The sequence below is a fragment of the Paralichthys olivaceus genome, chromosome 2, assembly GCF_024713975.1.
Source record: "Paralichthys olivaceus isolate ysfri-2021 chromosome 2, ASM2471397v2, whole genome shotgun sequence".
Lineage (NCBI taxonomy): Eukaryota > Metazoa > Chordata > Actinopteri > Pleuronectiformes > Paralichthyidae > Paralichthys > Paralichthys olivaceus.
In genome coordinates, this window is record NC_091094.1 from 1440001 (window position 1) to 1464813 (window position 24813).

The window sequence follows — 24813 nt, forward strand, 5'->3', positions numbered from 1 at the left end:
GACAAAATGGCTGAACCCGTCCGTCCATCAGTTTGTGTGTTTAAACATTTCTCAAAGACACAAACAGACACACATGATTCTTACGGGTCAGCCCCACCATAGTTGAACCAGGAGAATTAGAGCATTAGTTTGAAGACTGGTGCTAGAGCACAGCACTCTGACTGTGTGTGTGTGTGGAAATCTCCAGCACCATTACAGCTGAGTCATGCTAACCTCAACAAGCAGCTTTCACACGACCACAGACTGACAGAGAATATTACACGTGCAAGTTTTGTGGTGAGTGAATTAATAACCACGAAGCTGAAGCCTCGTGTGGAAGGAGAGTTTGTGAAGGAGTCCCTCGTAGCATCAGAGGCCTCACCAGAGAAACAGCTCCAGCCTCACCTCCCCTCAGGTGAGGCTGACATGTGAAGACATGCAGCTCATGAGTGACACAGAGCTTACAGACTTTTGTCCCGTCTCTTTTTGCGTCCCTAGGGATGTGTTCATAATAGTGTGGCCCTCGGAGGACTTTATACAAATTGAAATGGCCCTTGATGTGAAAAAGGTTCCTCACCCCTGGTCTATACGATGATGAGGAAACCAAGAGCAAGAGTGAACGCTGCTCACGTCTGTTCAGTTCAGCGTCGAGAACAAATATGAAGGAGCACAACACTGCAGGGATCAATATATTTAACAATGAACTTCAACAGTCTTCTTATGTTCCTGACCACATGATCTCGGTTGTTTAGACATGCTGCAGTATCCTGTCAATGGATTTGAGGACAATCTCTGATCGAGTTAAATAAAGTTAAATTGAATGGACCACTGGCTCTTGAGAGCTGGGGGCGGGAGGCAGTGAAGGAGGCGGCTGCAGCTTGATTGACACGTTCCTCAGCTCTTCACATTTGGCCGCCCTGCCAAAGTGCCGCTCTAGACAATCGTCTAGTTCATTTGTTATATTTGAAGAAACACTGAATCTATGCACCTGGCTTCATTGTGTGTTTGACATCACAGGGTTTTTCCTCTCAGACTGAAGATGAGTGTTTATGTGGAGGAAGAGGACAGAGCCGAGTCTCCAGAGTTCAGCTGTGTGTCTCTGAAGAGGAGGCGCTCCAGAGATCAGCCTCCAGACTTCAGTAATGAACCTGGACCCTCACACACAAAGTAAGAGACCTGCTACAAACATGTGAACCTCCAAACTGAATCCTCAGAGAATGAATCAGTGAATGATGAGTTCTGAATGAAAACATGTTTGTGTTTGCAGAGGTGAGGACCACAGACTGAGAGCAGAGTCTCCAGAGTTCAGCTGTGTGTCTCTGAAGAGTGACCGGTCCAGACATGAGCCTCCAAACTTCAGTAATGAACCTGGACCCTCAGACACAAAGTAAGAGACTGTTTCTACTGTGAACTGATCTGAAGAGGATGTAGTTTCCTCTAGTGTGGCCCCTGCATTAGGACACAGCTTCATTGAAATTGGTGACTAATCTCTCAGAATCCCTCAAAGAGCTCAGACCTCCACCAAGGCCCAACACGCTCCTGATGAAACCACTTTGAAATTCACTAGATCCATTTCACTCATAAACATCAGTCCTCTGAACATCTGGTTCACAGAACACATCCTTCACCAAGTTTACTGGTGATCTGTTCAGTGGTTTTTATAATCCCACTAACGAACCAACCAACCAACACACAAACATACAGGGTGGAAACAAAACCTCCTTGACAGAAGTGATGACGACCTGTGACTGTGACATTTGACTTATCAGGACATGTCTTCACAGAAAGAGGAGGAGGAGTCATGTTTCTGAGGAGGAGCAGTCGTCCCGCTGTGCTTCGTGTCAGGACGTCCTGAAGGATCCAGTCTCCACCAGCTGTGGACACTGGTTCTGCAGACAGTGCATCACCTCATACTGGGACCAGTCTGGTTCTTCAGGAGACTCCTCCTGTCCCCAGTGTGGACAAAGATCCAGAAGAGGAGCTGGAGCTCAGACAGCCGGTCAGAGCAGCACTGTACATGTGTCTGCTGATGTCTTCACTTCTGACAACAGCACATGTTTGATTTTGTTCCTTCATACAGCATCAACATTTCACTTGGTTATAAAAGCACAAAGTTCAAAAGCTTTGATTTCTCTAGTTTTTCTGTATCTGATGAAAACAATCAGCAGATTCTCAGATTCTCTGTCTTTAGTCTCACATTGTTTCTTGTCTTTCAGCAGATCGGGGTCTGCAGGAGGTTTTAGACCAACATAAGATCAGTCTGAGGAGGAGATGTGAACATGTGACTGAAGGAACTGAGGAAACAGGAAGTAGAACCCTCCTCAACAGGATCTACACTGAGCTCTACATCACAGAGGGACAGAGTGAAGAGGTCAATACTGAACATGAGGTGATGCAGCTTGAGACGGCTTCCAAGAGGAAGAGCCTCCACGACACTCCCATCAAGTGCCACGACATCTTTAAAGCCTCCACTGACCAGCAGAGCAGCATCAGAGTCGTCCTGACCAACGGCGTCGCTGGCGTTGGAAAAACCTTCTCGGTGCAGAAGTTCACTCTGGACTGGGCAGAGGGTTTAGAAAACCAAGATGTGGGTCTGCTGGTTGTGCTTTCGTTCAGGGAGCTGAACCTGGTGAAAGACGAGCAGCACAGTCTTCTCACGCTGCTCCGTGTTTTCCATCCAACATTACAGAAGCTCACGGCAGAGACGCTCGCTGTCTGTAAACCTGTGATCATCTTTGACGGCCTGGATGAAAGCAGACTTTCTCTGGACTTCAACCACAGGGAGGTCGTGTCTGAGGTCACACAGAGGTCATCGGTCAACGTGCTGCTGACAAACCTCATCCAGGGGAATCTGCTTCCCTCGGCTCTCGTCTGGATAACCTCCCGACCTGCGGCGGCCAATCAGATCCCTCCTACATGTGTTGACAGGGTGACAGAAGTACGAGGCTTCACTGACGCCCAGAAGGAGGAGTACTTCAGGAGGAGATTCAGTGATGAGGAGCTGAGCAGCAGAATCATCTCACACATCAAGACGTCCAGGAGCCTCCACATCATGTGTCAAATCCCAGTCTTCTGCTGGATCAGTGCTACAGTTCTGGAGCACATGTTGACCACAGACCAGAGAGGAGAGCTGCCCAAGACCCTGACGGACCTGTACTCACACTTCCTGCTGGTTCAGACAAAGAGGAAGAACAACAAGTACGGTGGAGGACATGAGACGAGTCCACAGCAGCTGACGGAGGCTGACAGGGACGTTCTTCTGAAGCTTGGGAGGCTGGCGCTTAAACATCTGGAGGAAGGAAACATCATGTTCTACAAAGAAGACCTGGAGCAGTGTGGTCTTAATGTCACAGAGGCCTCGGTGTACTCAGGAGTTTGTACTGAGATCTTCAGAAGAGAGTGTGTGATCTTCCAGAAATCAGTCTACTGCTTTGTTCATCTGAGCGTTCAGGAGTTTCTGGCTGCAGTCTACATGTTCCACTGTTACACCGAGAGGAACTCAGAAGAACTCAACAACTTCTTGGGAACATATGGGAACACAGATGGTACATTCTACCTGGATGATCTCCTGAAGAGAACCATGGAGAAATCCCTCACCAGTAAAAATGGTCATCTGGATCTGTTTGTTCGCTTCCTTCACGGCCTCAGTCTGGAGTCCAACCAGAGAGTCTTAGGAGGCTGGCTGGGTCGGACAGAGAACAATCCAAACATCATCCAGAGAGTCTTAGGAGGCCTGCTGGGTCGGACAGAGAACAATCCAAAGATCATCCAGAGAATCATCAACAACCTGAAGAAGATGCAGAGTGATAACATTTCTCCTGACAGAAGCATCAACATCTTCCACTGTCTGACTGAGATGAACGACCACTCAGTACATCAGCAGATGCAACAGTTCCTGACATCAGAGAACAAATCAGAGGAGGAACTCTCTGAGATCCACTGCTCAGCTCTGGCCTACATGCTGCAGATGTCAGAGGAGGTTCTGGATGAGTTGGACCTGAAGAAGTTCAACACATCAAACCAGGGTCGACGGAGACTGATCCCAGCTGTGAGGAACTGCAGGAAGGCTCTGTGAGTCCAGACATGATCAATACCATGTTGAATCAGTGTAGATGAGTCAAACACACACAGTGTTCAATGATTCTCCTTCTTGTGGGCAGCATGGTGTTGTAGTGGTCAACACTGTTAGTGCAGCCTCTCTGTGAGGAGGAGGTTCTCCTCCTGTCTGCAGGGTTTTCTCTGGGTTCTCCAGCTTCATCCACAAACCAAAGACATGTAGTGTGTGTGTGTATAATATATGTATACAATAGTACATGTGTACATATGGTATATATACATTCTCATCTCATTGTTGTATATCCAGTATGTTCTAGAAGTTTTCTTGAAGCTGGTGAAAGATGAACTCAGTCTGTTTGATTCACTCCAGAGTTTCTGAGGCTACATTTAAACATGAAACATGACTCGTCAACATTTTGTGCTCAGAGACCGTGAACTGCAGGACTCCGTGTTAAAGTGAAGATCTGGATTCATGATCCGACACCATCGATTAAAAACTGTCGTCTAACTCATCCCAATAAAAAACAGAACAAATGAACGTGAACTTAGTTGAAAAGTTTTAAACATGAACAGTTTATTCTTTCTTCAAACTAGAATTCTCATCCTGTGTCTGTGCACCACCACCAACCAGTGCAGAGTCAGTCCCTGCAGGTCACTGACATGTTGCATTCACAATAATATGAGGTCACTGTAACCTTTGACCTTCGACCACTGAAATCTAATCAGTTGATCTTTGAGTCCAATGGTCAAAATGTGAAGAAGTTCTCTAAAGACAGACTTGAGGTGTCATGTTCAAGTCCTTGACCTCTGACCTTTGACCACCTGAATCTAATGAGGTCATCTGTTAGTCTGAATGAACGCTTGTACCAAATCTGAAAGGATTCTCTTGAGGTGTTTTTAAGATCAAATGTTCAAGAGGCAGAAAGTGGATTAACCAGGGTGAGGGTCACATGATCACGTTTTGTATGAATGTTGTGTTTTCTGATTTTATTCTAACACATTTGATATTTTCTTTAATTACAGACTCGTTGGTTGTGAACTCTCAGAGATTCACTGTGAAGTCGTGGCCTCAGCTCTGAAGTCAGACCCCTCACATCTGAGAGAACTGGATCTGAGCTTCAATGACCTGCAGGACTCAGTAGTGAAGCTGCTGTGTGCTGGACTGGAGAGTCCAACCTGTCGACTGGAGACTCTGAGGTCAGGTCCTTAAATCCTTGAATGTTCACTTTTCTAAAGTTCTTTCTTATTTGGTCATTTATTTAAATTGAACTGTCTCAGTTCTGCTCTGCTCACTGTCCCTCAGTCATCTGTCCCTCACCCAGCCTGTCAGTCACGTCCACCTCATCAGTCCAACTCCATTGATAAAGTGTCAGTGAGTAACATGTGGACAGAGACCGAGCACTCGTCCTCCTCAGGCTCTCAACAATAAGACACGTTCTTATTGAAGCACGTTGGACAGTTGATGAGTATAGAACCAAACAGGAAGTGACTGTCAGGAGCCATCTCTACTTTAAACAGTGTTTAATGACACAAACCTACTCAGTGACCAAACACACAGAGAAGAAGGTGATGAATGAAACAATGGTCCAACATGTCTGATGTGATATTTATCTTCAGGTCACAGACTGGACTGAGGTCAGCAGCATGTTGAGAGTCTGTGTTGACATGATGACGATCCACAATAACAGGAGGACACATTCAAACATTCACATTTCTTTATCCAGGTTGAGTCTCCGTGTCCAAATAATCTATTGTTACTGAATCAGGACTCGTCTTTAGTCCAACATGTCTGATTTCATATTTATCTTCCATGTTATGAGTCTGTGCTGACATGAATATCTGTTATTTTCACACATGAACTCAGATTCATTTACAGTTAAGTTTTATTCTTTCTTCAGGTTGGAGGACTGCAGACTGTCAGAGATCAGCTGTTCTTCTCTGGCTTCAGCTCTGAGGTCAAACCCCTCTCATCTGAGAGAACTGGATCTGAGTAACAACGAGCTGCAGGACTCAGGAGTGAAGGAGCTGTGTGGTCTTCTACAGAGTCCAACCTGTCCACTGGAGACTCTGAGGTCAGTTCACTGACTGACTTTTGTAGATCTCATATCTATAACACAGCATTTATACACAGTTCATCTCATTTAATACTCATTGTATTATTTTATTTATAATCTTATTTCCTTTTTTATCAACAACATACAGCAGCTTTGTAATCCAGTAAGTGCTAAATGCTAATACAGAGGTGTGTCTGTTGCATTTTCGTCCCCTCCCCTCTACATGTCCCTCCCCCCGAAAACAAAAATCTTATCATACACAACAACTCAATTCAATTTAGTTCAATTTTATTTGTATAGCGCCAAATCATAATATACATATCTCAAGGCACTGTACATAGAAGGTGAAGACCTCAACATCATATTAAATCTAGAGAAACCCAACAGTTCCCACAATGAGCAGCACTTTGAGACTGTGGAGGAAAAACTCCCTCATTAACAGAGAGAAGCCTCTAGAACCAGACTCAATGTGGAGACATCTGCCTCCACCGGTTGGGGTGAGCAAAGAAAATGGGGGGAGGAGAGGAGAGAGAGGGATAGTGGGGAGGGGGAAGTAGGGGAGAGGGGGGGCGAGAAAGACCGGGGACACTTGAGCACCATCAGGCATCAGATCTGACTTGTTAAAATGTGAACAACAGTGTAAAGACTATTAATTATTATTGATGACAGACACATTTGATATCATAATGAATTACTGAGATATTGTAATTAGTAATAGTAAAAGTTGTTGTCCTGAGGTTCAGGGGTCAGAGATATCTGAGATGAGAGAGAAAAAGAGAGAGAGAGACTATGGGAGGACAAAGTGAAACAGTCATTGACATGTATTAAAATAAATAAATGAATGAATGTGGGGGGGCAGAGAGACAGAGAGAAGTGGAGAGGTGCTCAGTGCATGATGGGAGTTCCCCCAGCAGTCTAGACCTATAGCAGCTTAACTAAGTGATGGGTCAGGACCTGATCCAGAACTATAGACTTTATCAAAGAGGAACGTTTTAGTTTAACTTTAATGCTGAGATGGTGTCTGCCTCCTGAACCCAGAGTGGGAGCTGGTTCCACAGGAGAGGAGCCTGGTAGCTGGAGGTTCTACCTCCTGTTCTGCTCTTACTGACTCTAGAACCACAAGAGAGCCTGTGTTTTGTGAATGAAGTGATCTCTTTGGATAATATGGTGTTATCAGCTCTTTGAGATATGAAGAGCTTGATTGTTAAGAGCTTTAAATGTGAGGAGCAGGATTTTGAAATCTATTCTGAATCTTACAGGGAGTCAGTGTAGAGAAGCCAAGACAGGAGTAATATGATCTCTCCTTCTAGTTCCTGTCAGCACTCGTGCTGCAGCATTTTGGACCAACTGGAGACTCTTTACCGATTTCCTGGGGCATCCTGATATGGAAAATAAAAGCTCCCGCCTGCTTCCTGAACAGGCCCCGCTGAGCGGCTAATGCTAACAGCGGTGTCCCGTCCAGGTCACAGGGGCTCCTGCTGGAGGCTGGAGGCTTCGGGCAGGTTACCAGAACCAAAAAATTAACAATTAAAAAAGTAATGAAGCCTAGAACCAGGTATGGACAGGCCTCTGACACAGGAGTCTGTGGCCATGTTAGAATAGCAGTAGATATATTTTTTAGTACCAACGTGAACACATTTAGATTCATTCCATTTGAATTAGTCTTGTCTTGCTTTTCCGCAGGATGTAGTTTGTATTTAAGAGTAATTAATGATGAATGTGAGATGAGTCCAGGCTGTGCTTGTGTGTTTGTTTAGACATCGTCATGTAGTTCATTCATAGTTGTACATAGTCAGAGCATCCTGAGGTCCAGGGAACGACTCCTGTGTCAGAGGCCTGTCCATACCTGGTTCTAGGCTTCATTATTTTTTTAATTTGGGTCAGCTACTACATGGGAGACAATCAATGGAGCTGATTTATGAATCAAAATAGCAGTACCCCTAGCTTTACTGTTGAATTTAGACTGGAACATTTGTCCAACACAATCTTTCTTCATTTTCGGGTGATCTCTATTTTTAGCTGAGTTTGTTGAAGAAATGCAATGTTGACTTTAAGGTGTAAGAGAGGAGAGAATACTTGATGACGTTTGATTGGATGGTTAAGTCCCCGAACATTCCAGCTGATTAGATTCATGTGGCAGCCGTTTCTCCCTGAAGTTGAGGGAGCAGGTGTTGCCATCAGAGTTTATGGAAGAAGAAAATGTGAAGGATCATTTTATACCTTTTGTGATGTATCTGAGTTAGCTGTGTAACTCTAGTCGACCTTAGTACGTTCAAACATGACCAAGTGAATACAGATAAAACCTTCAACACAAACAATGAACACATCAACCCCAACCTCCCCATTATCCTCAGTGTCATTCTCTAAAGAAAGACACAAGACTCCCAAAGCTTCCAAGCTTTTTCTGAGATCACACTCTTGGTCTCAGCCACTGTCTCTTTAATAGAAAAGTATTTGAGCTATAATCAGTCTATTAAACTAGTGATTCAATTATCTGATAGAGAATCAACATGAGGTAGAACCCCCCCCCCTTTGTTTTTAATAAACAATCCAATAAAATAAAATATATTAGATAAAGAAAATACCTGCAAATGTACTTAATGGGCCGTCACAACATAAAGAGAGAGAGAGAGTCACAGGTTTGGATCATGGCCATAGCCGGAGATCATTGACATATTATGCATAGACTATATAGTGGTAACGTAAACCCCCGGACTGCCCGGGGAATGTAAACGAGCGTACCCTAGCGGAGTTTGCCCTTTGACCTCATGACGTCATTTGTTGTCAAGTGAAGCTATGCCCGAACGCTTCATTTAATACTCATTGAACATAATTCCTCTTCAGACATAACTTGAATCCATTCATTCATTAATCTGTGACATTTTAAATATTCAGCTACTTGTTAAAACTCATCTGTGTTTAGTTCTGGATTTCATAAACTGATCTGCAGGACAGAGACCGGGTCCAAATAATCTATTGTTACTGAATCAGGACTCGTCTTTAGTCCAACGTGTCTGATTTCATATTTATCTTCCATGTTATGAGTCTGTGCTGACATGAATATCTGTTATTTTCACACATGAACTCAGATTCATTTACAGTTAAGTTTTATTCTTTCTTCAGGTTGTGGAGCTGCAGACTGTCAGAGATCAGCTGTTCTTCTCTGGCTTCAGCTCTGAGGTCAAACCCCTCTCATCTGAGAAAACTGGATCTGAGTAACAACAAGCTGCAGGACTCAGGAGTGAAGGAGCTGTGTGGTCTTCTACAGAGTCCAACCTGTCCACTGGAGACTCTGAGGTCAGGTCACTGACTGACTTTTGTAGATCTCATATCTATAACACAGCATTTATACACAGTTCATCTCATTTAATACTCATTGTATTATTTTTTAAATTATTTTATTTCCCTTTTTTATCAACAACATACAGCAGCTTTGTAATCCAGTAAGTGCTAAATGCTAATACAGAGGTGTGTCTCTTGCATTTTCGTCCCCTCCCCTCTACATGTCCCTCCCCCCGAAAACAAAAATCATCTCATACACAACAAATAGAAACAAACAAACGAAACAATAGTAATAGTGACAATAATATCTCTAAATAAAAAGATGAACAAACAAAACAAAAGGATAAACAATAACATGAAATGAAGTCAAATGTCAACTTTCACAAGAAAAACTTCAGGCAAAACAACAACAAATAATAATGAGCAAATGTCCATACAATCCAGTAAAGAGGAAGACATATATGTCAATCACAGCTGTCTCCATGTCAAATGTTTTACACCTTGGTTCAAACACAAATCAGTCACAGAAGGGTACACAGCTTTAGCGTCTTCATGTGTGCTAGAAATGGTTGCCACGTCTTATCCAATGTACCTGTTGAACCACCTAACGTCCACCTTATTTTCTCCAGATGTAAAAACTTCAGAAGTTCTGGAGTCCATAGCACATGAGTGGGAGAGGCCTCCTGCTTCCATTTCACAAGGAGAAATCTCCGAGCAATTAGGGAGGCGAAAGCAATAGCATTGGAGTAATGTTTGGGAAGGAGAACGTCTTCAGAAACTCCTCCAGAAATTGCAATCAAAGGGGGAGGGGTTAAATTGAGTCCAAGCACCTCAGAGAATGTCTCAAATATAGACGTCCAATAATTGTGAAGATTTGGACAAGTCCAAAAAGTATGAATGAGGGAACCTGTGTCTGCCTTACATCTGTTGCATAAGGGCTCTAACCCTGGATCAATCTTTGCTCATGTTTCCTTTGACAAATGAAGCCATGTAGAACCTTCAATTGTAGGAGTCCATGTCTGGCACAGATGGAGGAAGAACGTACTCTATGAAGGACAGACTGCCACATGTCCTCTGTTATTGTGTTTAGAACAAGGTCCATCTGTTTGGAGATGTACTGGAGAAACCCTTCATCAGATAGCAGGAGAGGGTTAAGCCTCCATGAGTAAATAGAATTTTGATGAGGAAAGCTGAGCTCTAACACCAGAGGGCTATGATCAGATATTACAATACTATTATACGTGCATGCTTTTACCTGAGATAATCACTTTTTATCAACCAAAAAGTCATGGATGCACGAGTATGTTTGATGTACAGGAGAGAAAAACCAGTGTTGTCTGATGGATAAAGAAGTGGCCGTGCGTCAACGACCCCATCGGTCTCCAGATACGACTGCAGAACCAGAGCAGACTTTGAGAGTGGTGACGGTCTTGTGGAAGAGCGGTCAAGTGTAGGGTCCATGATAGTATTCATGTCTCCCCAAGTAATAATGAGTGAGTGTTAATACCAGGTAATGAGTGAAGAACGTTTCTGAAAGAATCACTATCGTCCCAGTTGGGGGCGTATACATTAGCTAAGAGTAAAGGGCGTTAAATAAAGAGCCAGTTACAATTACATAACGGCCATTTGGGTCAGCTACTACATGGGAGACAATCAATGGAGCTGATTTATGAATCAAAATAGCAGTACCCCTAGCTTTACTGTTGAATTTAGACTGGAACATTTGTCCAACACAATCTTTCTTCATTTTCGGGTGATCTCTATTTGTAGCTGAGTTTGTTGAAGAAATGCAATGTTGACTTTAAGGTGTAAGAGATGAGAGAATACTTGATGACGTTTGATTGGATGGTTAAGTCCCCAAACATTCCAGCTGATTAGATTCATGTGGCAGCCGTTTCTCCCTGAAGTTGAGGGAGCAGGTGTTGCCATCAGAGTTTATGGAAGAAGAAAATGTGAAGGATCATTTTATACCTTTTGTGATGTATCTGAGTTAGCTGTGTAACTCTAGTCGACCTTAGTACGTTCAAACATGACCAAGTAAGTACAGATAAAACCTTCAGCACAAACAATGAACACATCAACCCCAACCTCCCCATTATCCTCAGTGTCATTCTCTAAAGAAAGACACAAGACTCCCAAAGCTTCCAAGCTTTTTCTGAGATCACACTCTTGGTCTCAGCCACTGTCTCTTTGATAGAAAAGTATTTGAGCTATAATCAGTCTATTAAACTAGTGATTCAATTATCTGATAGAGGATCAACATAAGGTAGAACCCCCCCCTTTGTTTTTAATAAACAATCCAATAAAATAAAATATATTAGATAAAGAAAATACCTGCAAATGTACTTAATGGGCCGTCACAACATAAAGAGAGAGAGAGAGAGTCACAGGTTTGGATCATGGCCATAGCCGGAGATCATTGACATATTATGCATAGACTATATAGTGGTAACGTAAACCCCCGGACCGCCCGGGGAATGTAAACGAGCGTACCCTAGCGGAGTTTGCCCTTTGACCTCATGACGTCATTTGTTGTCAAGTGAAGCTATGCCCGAACGCTTCATTTAATACTCATTGAACATAATTCCTCTTCAGACATAACTTGAATCCATTCATTCATTAATCTGGGACATTTTAAATATTCAGCTACTTGTTAAAACTCATCTGTGTTTAGTTCTGGATTTCATAAACTGATCTGCAGGACAGAGACCGAGTCCAAATAATCTATTGTTACTGAATCAGGACTCGTCTTTAGTCCAACATGTCTGATTTCATATTTATCTTCCATGTTATGAGTCTGTGCTGACATGAATATCTGTTATTTTCACACATGAACTCAGATTCATTTACAGTTAAGTTTTATTCTTTCTTCAGGTTGTATCGCTGCAGACTGTCAGAGATCAGCTGTTCTTCTCTGGCTTCAGCTCTGAGGTCAAACCCCTCTCATCTGAGAAAACTGGATCTGAGCTACAACGAGCTGCAGGACTCAGGAGTGAAGGAGCTGTGTGGTCTTCTACAGAGTCCAACCTGTCCACTGGAGACTCTGAGGTCAGTTCACTGACTGACTTTTGTAGATCTCATATCTATAACACAGCATTTATACACAGTTCATCTCATTTAATACTCATTGTATTATTTTTTTAATTATTTTCTTTTCTTTTTTATCAACAACATACAGCAGCTTTGTAATCCAGTAAGTGCTAAATGCTAATACAGAGGTGTGTCTGTTGCATCTTCGTCCCCTCCCCTCTACATGTCCCTCCCCCCGAAAACAAAAAACATCTCATACACAACAAATAGAAACAAACAAACAAAACAATAGTAATAGTGACAATAATATCTCTAAATAAAAAGATGAACAAACAAAACAAAAGGATAAACAATAACATGAAATGAAGTCAAATGTCAACTTTCACAAGAAAAACTTCAGGCAAAACAACAACAAATGATAATGAGCAAATGTCCATACAATCCAGTAAAGAGGAAGACATGTATGTCAATCACAGCTGTCTCCATGTCAAATGTTTTACACCTTGGTTCAAACACAAATCAGTCACAGAAGGGTACTCAGCTTTAGCGTCTTCATGTGTGCTAGAAATGGTTGCCACGTCTTATCCAATGTACCTGTTGAACCACCTAACGTCCACCTTATTTTCTCCAGATGTAAAAACTTCAGAAGTTCTGGAGTCCATAGCACATGAGTGGGAGAGGCCTCCTGCTTCCATTTCACAAGGAGAAGTCTCCGAGCAATTAGGGAGGCGAAAGCAATAGCATTGGAGTAATGTTTGGGAAGGAGAGCGTCTTCAGAAACTCCTCCAGAAATTGCAATCAAAGGGGGAGGGGTTAAATTGAGTCCAAACACCTCAGAGAATGTCTCAAATATAGACGTCCAATAATTGTGAAGATTTGGACAAGTCCAAAAAGTATGAATGAGGGAGCCTGTGTCTGCTTTACATCTGTTGCATAAGGGCTCTAACCCTGGATCAATCTTTGCTCATGTTTCCTTTGACAAATGAAGCCATGTAGAACCTTCAATTGTAGGAGTCCATGTCTGGCACAGATGGAGGAACAACGTACTCTATGGAGGACAGACTGCCACATGTCCTCTGTTATTGTGTTTAGAACAAGGTCCATCTGTTTGGAGATGTACTGGAGAAATCCTGCATCAGATAGCAGGAGAGGGTTAAGCCTCCATGAGTAAATAGAATTTTGATGAGGAAAGCTGAGCTCTAACACCAGAGGGCTATGATCAGATATTACAATACTATTATACGTGCATGCTTTTACCTGAGATAATCACTTTTTATCAACCAAAAAGTCATGGATGCACGAGTATGTTTGATGTACAGGAGAGAAGAACCAGTGTTGTCTGATGGATAAAGAAGTGGCCGTGCGTCAACGACCCCATCGGTCTCCAGATACGACTGCAGAACCAGAGCAGACTTTGAGAGTGGTGACGGTCTTGTGGAAGAGCGGTCAAGTGTAGGGTCCATGATAGTATTCATGTCTCCCCAAGTAATAATGAGTGAGTGTTAATACCAGGTAATGAGTGAAGAACGTTTCTGAAAGAATCACTATCGTCCCAGTTGGGGGCGTATACATTAGCTAAGAGTAAAGGGCGTTAAATAAAGAGCCAGTTACAATTACATAACGGCCATTTGGGTCAGCTACTACATGGGAGACAATCAATGGAGCTGATTTATGAATCAAAATAGCAGTACCCCTAGCTTTACTGTTGAATTTAGACTGGAACATTTGTCCAACACAATCTTTCTTCATTTTGGGTGATCTCTATTTTTAGCTGAGTTTGTTGAAGAAATGCAATGTTGACTTTAAGGTGTAAGAGATGAGAGAATACTTGATGACGTTTGATTGGATGGTTAAGTCCCCGAACATTCCAGCTGATTAGATTCATGTGGCAGCCGTTTCTCCCTGAAGTTGAGGGAGCAGGTGTTGCCATCAGAGTTTATGGAAGAAGAAAATGTGAAGGATCATTTTATACCTTTTGTGATGTATCTGAGTTAGCTGTGTAACTCTAGTCGACCTTAGTACGTTCAAACATGACCAAGTGAATACAGATAAAACCTTCAACACAAACAATGAACACATCAACCCCAACCTCCCCATTATCCTCAGTGTCATTCTCTAAAGAAAAACACAAGACTCCCAAAGCTTCCAAGCTTTTTCTGAGATCACACTCTTGGTCTCAGCCACTGTCTCTTTGATAGAAAAGTATTTGAGCTATAATCAGTCTATTAAACTAGTGATTCAATTATCTGATAGAGGATCAACATAAGGTAGAACCCCCCCCCCCCTTTGTTTTTAATAAACAATCCAATAAGATAAAATATATTAGATAAAGAAAATACCTGCAAATGTACTTAATGGGCCGTCACAACATAAAGAGAGAGAGAGAGAGTCACAGGTTTGGATCATGGCCATAGCCGGAGATCATTGACATATTATGCATAGACTATATAGTGGTAACGTAAACCCCCGGACCGCCCGGGGAATGTAAACGAGCGTACCCTAGCGGAGTTTGCCCTTTGACCTCATGACGTCATTTGTTGTCAAGTGAAGCTATGCCCGAACGCTTCATTTAATACTCATTGAACATAATTCCTCTTCAGACATAACTTGAATCCATTCATTCATTAATCTGGGACATTTTAAATATTCAGCTACTTGTTAAAACTCATCTGTGTTTAGTTCTGGATTTCATAAACTGATCTGCAGGACAGAGACCGGGTCCAAATAATCTATTGTTACTGAATCAGGACTCGTCTTTAGTCCAACATGTCTGATTTCATATTTCTCTTCCATGTTATGAGTCTGTGCTGACATGAATATCTGTTATTTTCACACATGAACTCAGATTCATTTACAGTTAAGTTTTATTCTTTCTTCAGGTTGTGGAGCTGCAGACTGTCAGAGATCAGTTGTTCTTCTCTGGCTTCTGCTCTGAGGTCAAACCCCTCTCATCTGAGAAAACTGGATCTGAGTGGAAACAAGCTGCAGGACTCAGGAGTGAAGGAACTGTGTGGTCTTCTACAGAGTCCAACCTGTCCACTGGAGACTCTGAGGTCAGTTCACTGACTTTTGTAGATCTCATATCTATAACACAGCATTTATACACAGTTCATCTCATTTAATACTCATTGTATTATTTTTTTAATTATTTTCTTTTCTTTTTTATCAACAACATACAGCAGCTTTGTAATCCAGTAAGTGCTAAATGCTAATACAGAGGTGTGCCTGTTGCATCTTCGTCCCCTCCCCTCTACATGTCCCTCCCCCCGAAAACAAAAAACATCTCATACACAACAAATAGAAACAAACAAACAAAACAATAGTAATAGTGACAATAATATCTGTAAATAAAAAGATGAACAAACAAAACAAAAGGATAAACAATAACATGAAATGAAGTCAAATGTCAACTTTCACAAGAAAAACTTCAGGCAAAACAACAACAAATGATAATGAGCAAATGTCCATACAATCCAGTAAAGAGGAAGACATGTATGTCAATCACAGCTGTCTCCATGTCAAATGTTTTACACCTTGGTTCAAACACAAATCAGTCACAGAAGGGTACACAGCTTTAGCGTCTTCATGTGTGCTAGAAATGGTTGCCACGTCTTATCCAATGTACCTGTTGAACCACCTAACGTCCACCTTATTTTCTCCAGATGTAAAAACTTCAGAAGTTCTGGAGTCCATAGCACATGAGTGGGAGAGGCCTCCTGCTTCCATTTCACAAGGAGAAAGTCTCCGAGCAATTAGGGAGGCGAAAGCAATAGCATTGGAGTAATGTTTGGGAAGGAGAGCGTCTTCAGAAACTCCTCCAGAAATTGCAATCAAAGGGGGAGGGGTTAAATTGAGTCCAAACACCTCAGAGAATGTCTCAAATATAGACGTCCAATAATTGTGAAGATTTGGACAAGTCCAAAAAGTATGAATGAGGGAACCTGTGTCTGCCTTACATCTGTTGCATAAGGGCTCTAACCCTGGATCAATCTTTGCTCATGTTTCCTTTGACAAATGAAGCCATGTAGAACCTTCAATTGTAGGAGTCCATGTCTGGCACAGATGGAGGAAGAACGTACTCTATGGAGGACAGACTGCCACATGTCCTCTGTTATTGTGTTTAGAACAAGGTCCATCTGTTTGGAGATGTACTGGAAGAAATCCTGCATCAGATAGCAGGAGAGGGTTAAGCCTCCATGAGCAAATAGAATTTTGATGAGGAAAGCTGAGCTCTAACACCAGAGGGCTATGATCAGATATTACAATACTATTATACGTGCATGCTTTTACCTGAGATAATCACTTTTTATCAACCAAAAAGTCATGGATGCACGAGTATGTTTGATGTACAGGAGAGAAAAACCAGTATTGTCTGATGGATAAAGAAGTGGCCGTGCGTCAACGACCCCATCGGTCTCCAGATACGACTGCAGAACCAGAGCAGACTTTGAGAGTGGTGACGGTCTTGTGGAAGAGCGGTCAAGTGTAGGGTCCATGATAGTATTCATGTCTCCCCAAGTAATAATGAGTGAGTGTTAATACCAGGTAATGAGTGAAGAACGTTTCTGAAAGAATCACTATCGTCCCAGTTGGGGGCGTATACATTAGCTAAGAGTAAAGGGCGTTAAATAAAGAGCCAGTTACAATTACATAACGGCCATTTGGGTCAGCTACTACATGGGAGACAATCAATGGAGCTGATTTATGAATCAAAATAGCAGTACCCCTAGCTTTACTGTTGAATTTAGACTGGAACATTTGTCCAACACAATCTTTCTTCATTTTCGGGTGATCTCTATTTGTAGCTGAGTTTGTTGAAGAAATGCAATGTTGACTTTAAGGTGTAAGAGATGAGAGAATACTTGATGACGTTTGATTGGATGGTTAAGTCCCCGAACATTCCAGCTGATTAGATTCATGTGGCAGCCGTTTCTCCCTGAAGTTGAGGGAGCAGGTGTTGCCATCAGAGTTTATGGAAGAAGAAAATGTGAAGGATCATTTTATACCTTTTGTGATGTATCTGAGTTAGCTGTGTAACTCTAGTCGACCTTAGTACGTTCAAACATGACCAAGTGAATACAGATAAAACCTTCAACACAAACAATGAACACATCAACCCCAACCTCCCCATTATCCTCAGTGTCATTCTCTAAAGAAAAACACAAGACTCCCAAAGCTTCCAAGCTTTTTCTGAGATCTCACTCTTGGTCTCAGCCACTGTCTCTTTAATAGAAAAGTATTTGAGCTATAATCAGTCTATTAAACTAGTGATTCAATTATCTGATAGAGAATCAACATAAGGTAGAACCCCCCCTTTGTTTTTAATAAACAATCCAATAAAATAAAATATATTAGATAAAGAAAATACCTGTAAATGTACTTAATGGGCCGTCATAACATAAAGAGAGAGAGAGAGAGTCACAGGTTTGGATCATGGCCATAGCCGGAGATCATTGACATATTATGCATAGACTATATAGTGGTAACGTAAACCCCCGGACCGCCCGGGGAATGTAAACGAGCGTACCCTAGCGGAGTTTGCCCTTTGACCTCATGACGTCATTTGTTGTCAAGTGAAGCTATGCCCGAACGCTTCATTTAATACTCATTGAACATAATTCCTCTTCAGACATAACTTGAATCCATTCATTCATTAATCTGGGACATTTTAAATATTCAGCTACTTGTTAAAACTCATCTGTGTTTAGTTCTGGATTTCATAAACTGATCTGCAGGACAGAGACCGGGTCCAAATAATCTGTTGTTACTGAATCAGGACTCGTCTTTAGTCCAACATGTCTGATTTCATATTTATCTTCCATGTTATGAGTCTGTGCTGACATGAATATCTGTTATTTTCACACATGAACTCAGATTCATTTACAGTTAAGTTTTATTCTTTCTTCAGGTTGAAGGGCTGCAGTCTGTCAGAGATCAGCTGTTCTTCTCTGGCTTCAGCTCTGAGGTCAAACCCCTCTCATCTGAGAGAACTGGATCTGAGATACAACGAGCTGCAGGACTCAGGAGTGAAGGAGCTGTGTGGTCTTCTACAGAGTCCAACCTGTCCACTGGAGACTCTGAGGTCAGTAGATGGTTGGAGTCAGTCCACGCTGCTTTCATCAGTATTTTACTAAACACAGTCAGTATCAGTGAGGATCCAGGGTCTGGACCAGAAGCAGGATTTGTGGTTATCAGGTTAACTTCAGGTTTAGTTTTTTCAGTCCTACGAAGCTCGTTCACTTCTCATCAGGGTAAATCACCATGGTAACTGATGATGGACGGCTAACATGCTCCGGAGCAGGTGAAGTTGGAGATCAACCTGTTTAAAAGCTCCGTCCACTGAGCAAAGTAACTACACTGTTGTGTGGACATGTTGAAGTGTCCTCGTAGTTCAGGCCTCAGTGTTTCCTCAGTGAAGCTGTGAGAGGACAACGATGACAGACTTCAGGATTGGACAGAAACACAGAGAGACAACAGTCGGCCAATCAGACGAGCCAGAAGCCGGTTGTGATCGTTTGATTGATGTGAAGACGACAGTTGTTGTTGTTTTCATGTGAACAGGAAGTGAAGCTGGACCACAGCTGACAGCCTCACATGATGAGCAGAGACGTCTTCATCTGATCTGAGACACTTTGTTCTCTCACTTCATCAGTGAACAACTGATCAGTTGGCTCTTTGTCACAGCTCTGAGATCAGTGTGACTGAAGCCTCAGAGAAGCATCATCACCATGGTAACCATGAGCTGTCTCTACAGAGCAGAAGCTCTGCTGAGGTCCATCTGTCTCATCTGTCCATCTGTCTCCTCTGTCCATCTGTCTCATCTGTCCATCTGTCTCATCTGTCCACTGACAGTTTGTCAGAAGCACATGTTCATCAACACACAGTGAAACATGTCTTCACCTGTAACAGCAGGAAATCCACCTCTCAAGTGTCCACTCTGCACTTTCACATGCAGAGGAAACACACGTGATGGTCAAAGTGTGTGCAGCTCTTAGCGTGTTCATTCCAACACGTGAACATGAAGCAGAGAGGAAGCTGCTCCACCTCTGAACAGGACTGAAGTCCCTGCTGCTCTTTATACTGGATGTGCTGCATCACTGACTCACAGCTGATGAAGTGAGTCTCTGTAAACACTGATGTCTTCTTCTCTCAACAGATGGAGGAAGAAATCTTCATATAGGTGAGTGTGAAGAGGACAGTGTGAAGAGGACAGTGTGAAGAGGACAGTGTGAAGAGGACAGTGTGTGTGGACGGAGGCTGAGCTGTGTCCTGATGATCCAGAGGCTGAAGCAGCAGCAGCTTGTGTGTAGTCTCCAATTCACCCAACCCCTCATCTGCATGTGTTTGGACTGTGAGATGAAGCCGGAGCACCTGGAGAAAACACGGGGAGAACATGCAAACTGCACACAGAGACACCGCATCTGAACCGGGATTCAAACCACGAACCTTCTTGCCCCAAAATCTTGTCCCTCGTTATGGATTGTGTTTATTCACACGAAGAATGTGTTTATTGAAATGACACCCAGCAGAATATATAAACCCTCTATACAGAGTCACATCTAGTGTATCTAAGTCTGTCTTTATCATTGTCCACCTTTGTCCCTCAGTATATGTTCATGTGTGTATAACCACATTTCCCCCCTTTCTGCAAGGGCAGGACACAAAGTGAAACCCATTTAAATCACTTTGAGTCAGACACATGAATTTCATCGTATGAATTCAGTTTGCTGTAGTTTGAGTTTGGAAAATGCTTCAGGTGCAAATCTCCTTTTTTCTTCAATGTCTGTTTGTGGCTCTGCGTGTTTGTTTGATTTACAAATGACATGAATCAGTGTTACATGAAAGGGTTTTACAACGAGGACCAAACAGGTTCTGATAAAGATCAGAGGAGAACCAACATGATCCAGAATCAAAGACACTCAGTTCCAGCTGCTAAATGCAGAAGAACAGCTGGGACAACATCTGGGGTTGTGTCACTGTGAAAGTTACAGCGCCCCCTGTTGGCATCTGGTAAAATATATATTACGTGACCGCGATAAAATATCGGGTGAATGAAAAAAATAATTCAGAGCCACGAGATCTGAATCTGTTGTTTACTAAAGACGAGGGGACGTGAAGTGAAGACGCCTCTTGATGAGAAACCTTTGAATCCCAGGATGTGGTGTCTGTCTGCACTGTCTCTGAGGACACACACTGAGGACACACACTGAGGACACACACTGTCTCTGAGGACACACACTGTCTGCACGGACTCTGAGGACATGTAGTATAATTTTTGGCCATTAAACCATGTCACTTATGAATGTCACTGTATACCTTTAAGAATCTGCACTACAAACTAAGGTGTGATTGAAACATGATTTACTACTGATTACAATAAGTTTGTGAATGTAATTACGAATCAAACCATATATTCTGTGTGTAACAAGCAGTATGAGGTGATTGTATAACTTGTGTGAAGAAATATTAATCTTTTAAAAAAGACAAACTGACCGAATTGTAACATAATGGTGTCAAATGTAAGCACAATATCTTTTAAAAAATACTAAGCTGATTAAGCAAAAGATAATGGTGTCAAGAATAAGCAAAGTTAGTGTAAGATCCCAACATGCCCAGTGGAAATTTCCAGAGCTAGAAAATTGACCAATGACCTACTGACACGTGTGGCCCCGAAATGATGATAACCAATGAAAAGCTGACAGGTTTGGTCTCTAAAGGGTTTATAAGACAACACCACACTACTGTTAGGCAGAGTTCTTCTCTGCTGAAGCTCCGGCTCGCTACTGAATGCTCTCTGGTTTTTTGTCGACAATAAACTCTGCTGCTTTTTATTCGACTGAAATTTTGGACTTTTGGACCACGAGTGAAACTTAGTTTTCATCACAACAGACACACTAACTCTGAGGACACACTGTCTCTGAGGACACACACTAAGGACATACACTGTCTCTGAGGACACACACTGAGGACACACTAACTCAAACAATGAACACATCAACCCCAACCTCCCCATTATCCTCAGTGTCATTCTCTAAAGAAAAACACAAGACTCCCAAAGCTTCCAAGCTTTTTCTGAGATCTCACTCTTGGTCTCAGCCACTGTCTCTTTAATAGAAAAGTATTTGAGCTATAATCAGTCTATTAAACTAGTGATTCAATTATCTGATAGAGAATCAACATAAGGTAGAACCCCCCCTTTGTTTTTAATAAACAATCCAATAAAATAAAATATATTAGATAAAGAAAATACCTGTAAATGTACTTAATGGGCCGTCATAACATAAAGAGAGAGAGAGAGAGTCACAGGTTTGGATCATGGCCATAGCCGGAGATCATTGACATATTATGCATAGACTATATAGTGGTAACGTAAACCCCCGGACCGCCCGGGGAATGTAAACGAGCGTACCCTAGCGGAGTTTGCCCTTTGACCTCATGACGTCATTTGTTGTCAAGTGAAGCTATGCCCGAACGCTTCATTTAATACTCATTGAACATAATTCCTCTTCAGACATAACTTGAATCCATTCATTCATTAATCTGGGACATTTTAAATATTCAGCTACTTGTTAAAACTCATCTGTGTTTAGTTCTGGATTTCATAAACTGATCTGCAGGACAGAGACCGGGTCCAAATAATCTGTTGTTACTGAATCAGGACTCGTCTTTAGTCCAACATGTCTGATTTCATATTTATCTTCCATGTTATGAGTCTGTGCTGACATGAATATCTGTTATTTTCACACATGAACTCAGATTCATTTACAGTTAAGTTTTATTCTTTCTTCAGGTTGAGGAGCTGCAGTCTGTCAGAGATCAGCTGTTCTTCTCTGGCTTCAGCTCTGAGGTCAAACCCCTCTCATCTGAGAGAACTGGATCTGAGATACAACGAGCTGCAGGACTCAGGAGTGAAGGAGCTGTGTGGTCTTCTACAGAGTCCAACCTGTCCACTGGAGACTCTGAGGTCAGTAGATGGTTGGAGTCAGTCCACGCTGCTTTCATCAGTATTTTACTAAACACAGTCAGTATCAGTGAGGATCCAGGGTCTGGACCAGAAGCAGGATTTGTGGTTATCAGGTTAACTTCAGGTTTAGTTTTTTCAGTCCTACGAAGCTCGTTCACTTCTCATCAGGGTAAATCACCATGGTAACTGATGATGGACGGCTAACATGCTCCGGAGCAGGTGAAGTTGGAGATCAACCTGTTTAAAAGCTCCGTCCACTGAGCAAAGTAACTACACTGTTGTGTGGACATGTTGAAGTGTCCTCGTAGTTCAGGCCTCAGTGTTTCCTCAGTGAAGCTGTGAGAGGACAACGATGACAGACTTCAGGATTGGACAGAAACACAGAGAGACAACAGTCGGCCAATCAGACGAGCCAGAAGCCGGTTGTGATCGTTTGATTGATGTGAAGACGACAGTTGTTGTTGTTTTCATGTGAACAGGAAGTGAAGCTGGACCACAGCTGACAGCCTCACATGATGAGCAGAGACGTCTTCATCTGATCTGAGACACTTTGTTCTCTCACTTCATCAGTGAACAACTGATCAGTTGGCTCTTTGTCACAGCTCTGAGATCAGTGTGACTGAAGCCTCAGAGAAGCATCATCACCATGGTAACCATGAGCTGTCTCTACAGAGCAGAAGCTCTGCTGAGGTCCATCTGTCTCATCTGTCCATCTGTCTCCTCTGTCCATCTGTCTCATCTGTCCATCTGTCTCATCTGTCCACTGACAGTTTGTCAGAAGCACATGTTCATCAACACACAGTGAAACATGTCTTCACCTGTAACAGCAGGAAATCCACCTCTCAAGTGTCCACTCTGCACTTTCACATGCAGAGGAAACACACGTGATGGTCAAAGTGTGTGCAGCTCTTAGCGTGTTCATTCCAACACGTGAACATGAAGCAGAGAGGAAGCTGCTCCACCTCTGAACAGGACTGAAGTCCCTGCTGCTCTTTATACTGGATGTGCTGCATCACTGACTCACAGCTGATGAAGTGAGTCTCTGTTAACACTGATGTCTTCTTCTCTCAACAGATGGAGGACAGGATCTTTGTAAAGGTGAGTGTGAAGAGGACAGTGTGAAGAGGACAGTGTGAAGAGGACAGTGTGAAGAGGACAGTGTGAAGAGGACAGTGTGTGTGGACGGAGGCTGAGCTGTGTCCTGATGATCCAGAGGCTGAAGCAGCAGCAGCTTGTGTGTAGTCTCCAATTCACCCAACCCCTCATCTGCATGTGTTTGGACTGTGAGATGAAGCCGGAGCACCTGGAGAAAACACGGGGAGAACATGCAAACTGCACACAGAGACACCGCATCTGAACCGGGATTCAAACCACGAACCTTCTTGCCCCAAAATCTTGTCCCTCGTTATGGATTGTGTTTATTCACACGAAGAATGTGTTTATTGAAATGACACCCAGCAGAATATATAAACCCTCTATACAGAGTCACATCTAGTGTATCTAAGTCTGTCTTTATCATTGTCCACCTTTGTCCCTCAGTATATGTTCATGTGTGTATAACCACATTTCCCCCCTTTCTGCAAGGGCAGGACACAAAGTGAAACCCATTTAAATCACTTTGAGTCAGACACATGAATTTCATCGTATGAATTCAGTTTGCTGTAGTTTGAGTTTGGAAAATGCTTCAGGTGCAAATCTCCTTTTTTCTTCAATGTCTGTTTGTGGCTCTGCGTGTTTGTTTGATTTACAAATGACATGAATCAGTGTTACATGAAAGGGTTTTACAACGAGGACCAAACAGGTTCTGATAAAGATCAGAGGAGAACCAACATGATCCAGAATCAAAGACACTCAGTTCCAGCTGCTAAATGCAGAAGAACAGCTGGGACAACATCTGGGGTTGTGTCACTGTGAAAGTTACAGCGCCCCCTGTTGGCATCTGGTAAAATATATATTACGTGACCGCGATAAAATATCGGGTGAATGAAAAAAATAATTCAGAGCCACGAGATCTGAATCTGTTGTTTACTAAAGACGAGGGGACGTGAAGTGAAGACGCCTCTTGATGAGAAACCTTTGAATCCCAGGATGTGGTGTCTGTCTGCACTGTCTCTGAGGACACACACTGAGGACACACACTGAGGACACACACTGTCTCTGAGGACACACACTGTCTGCACGGACTCTGAGGACATGTAGTATAATTTTTGGCCATTAAACCATGTCACTTATGAATGTCACTGTATACCTTTAAGAATCTGCACTACAAACTAAGGTGTGATTGAAACATGATTTACTACTGATTACAATAAGTTTGTGAATGTAATTACGAATCAAACCATATATTCTGTGTGTAACAAGCAGTATGAGGTGATTGTATAACTTGTGTGAAGAAATATTAATCTTTTAAAAAAGACAAACTGACCGAATTGTAACATAATGGTGTCA

The 24813-nt window shown here is 42.5% G+C and overlaps 1 protein-coding gene across 1 annotated transcript in view; it reads left to right on the plus strand.

The window, feature by feature from the left end:
• The window catches only part of LOC138405623 (NACHT, LRR and PYD domains-containing protein 5-like), a 224199-nt gene extending 199408 nt beyond the window's left edge, over positions 1-24791 (plus strand). The window contains exons 22-28 of the mRNA XM_069515397.1: positions 5934-6107; positions 9213-9386; positions 12246-12419; positions 15281-15454; positions 18310-18483; positions 22192-22365; positions 23440-24791. Of these exons, the coding sequence (XP_069371498.1) occupies positions 5934-6107; positions 9213-9386; positions 12246-12419; positions 15281-15454; positions 18310-18483; positions 22192-22365; positions 23440-23461 (1066 nt within the window). The 3' untranslated portion in view covers positions 23462-24791. The remainder of the gene's footprint in view (positions 1-5933; positions 6108-9212; positions 9387-12245; positions 12420-15280; positions 15455-18309; positions 18484-22191; positions 22366-23439) is intronic.
• Positions 24792-24813: the final 22 nt, after the last annotated feature.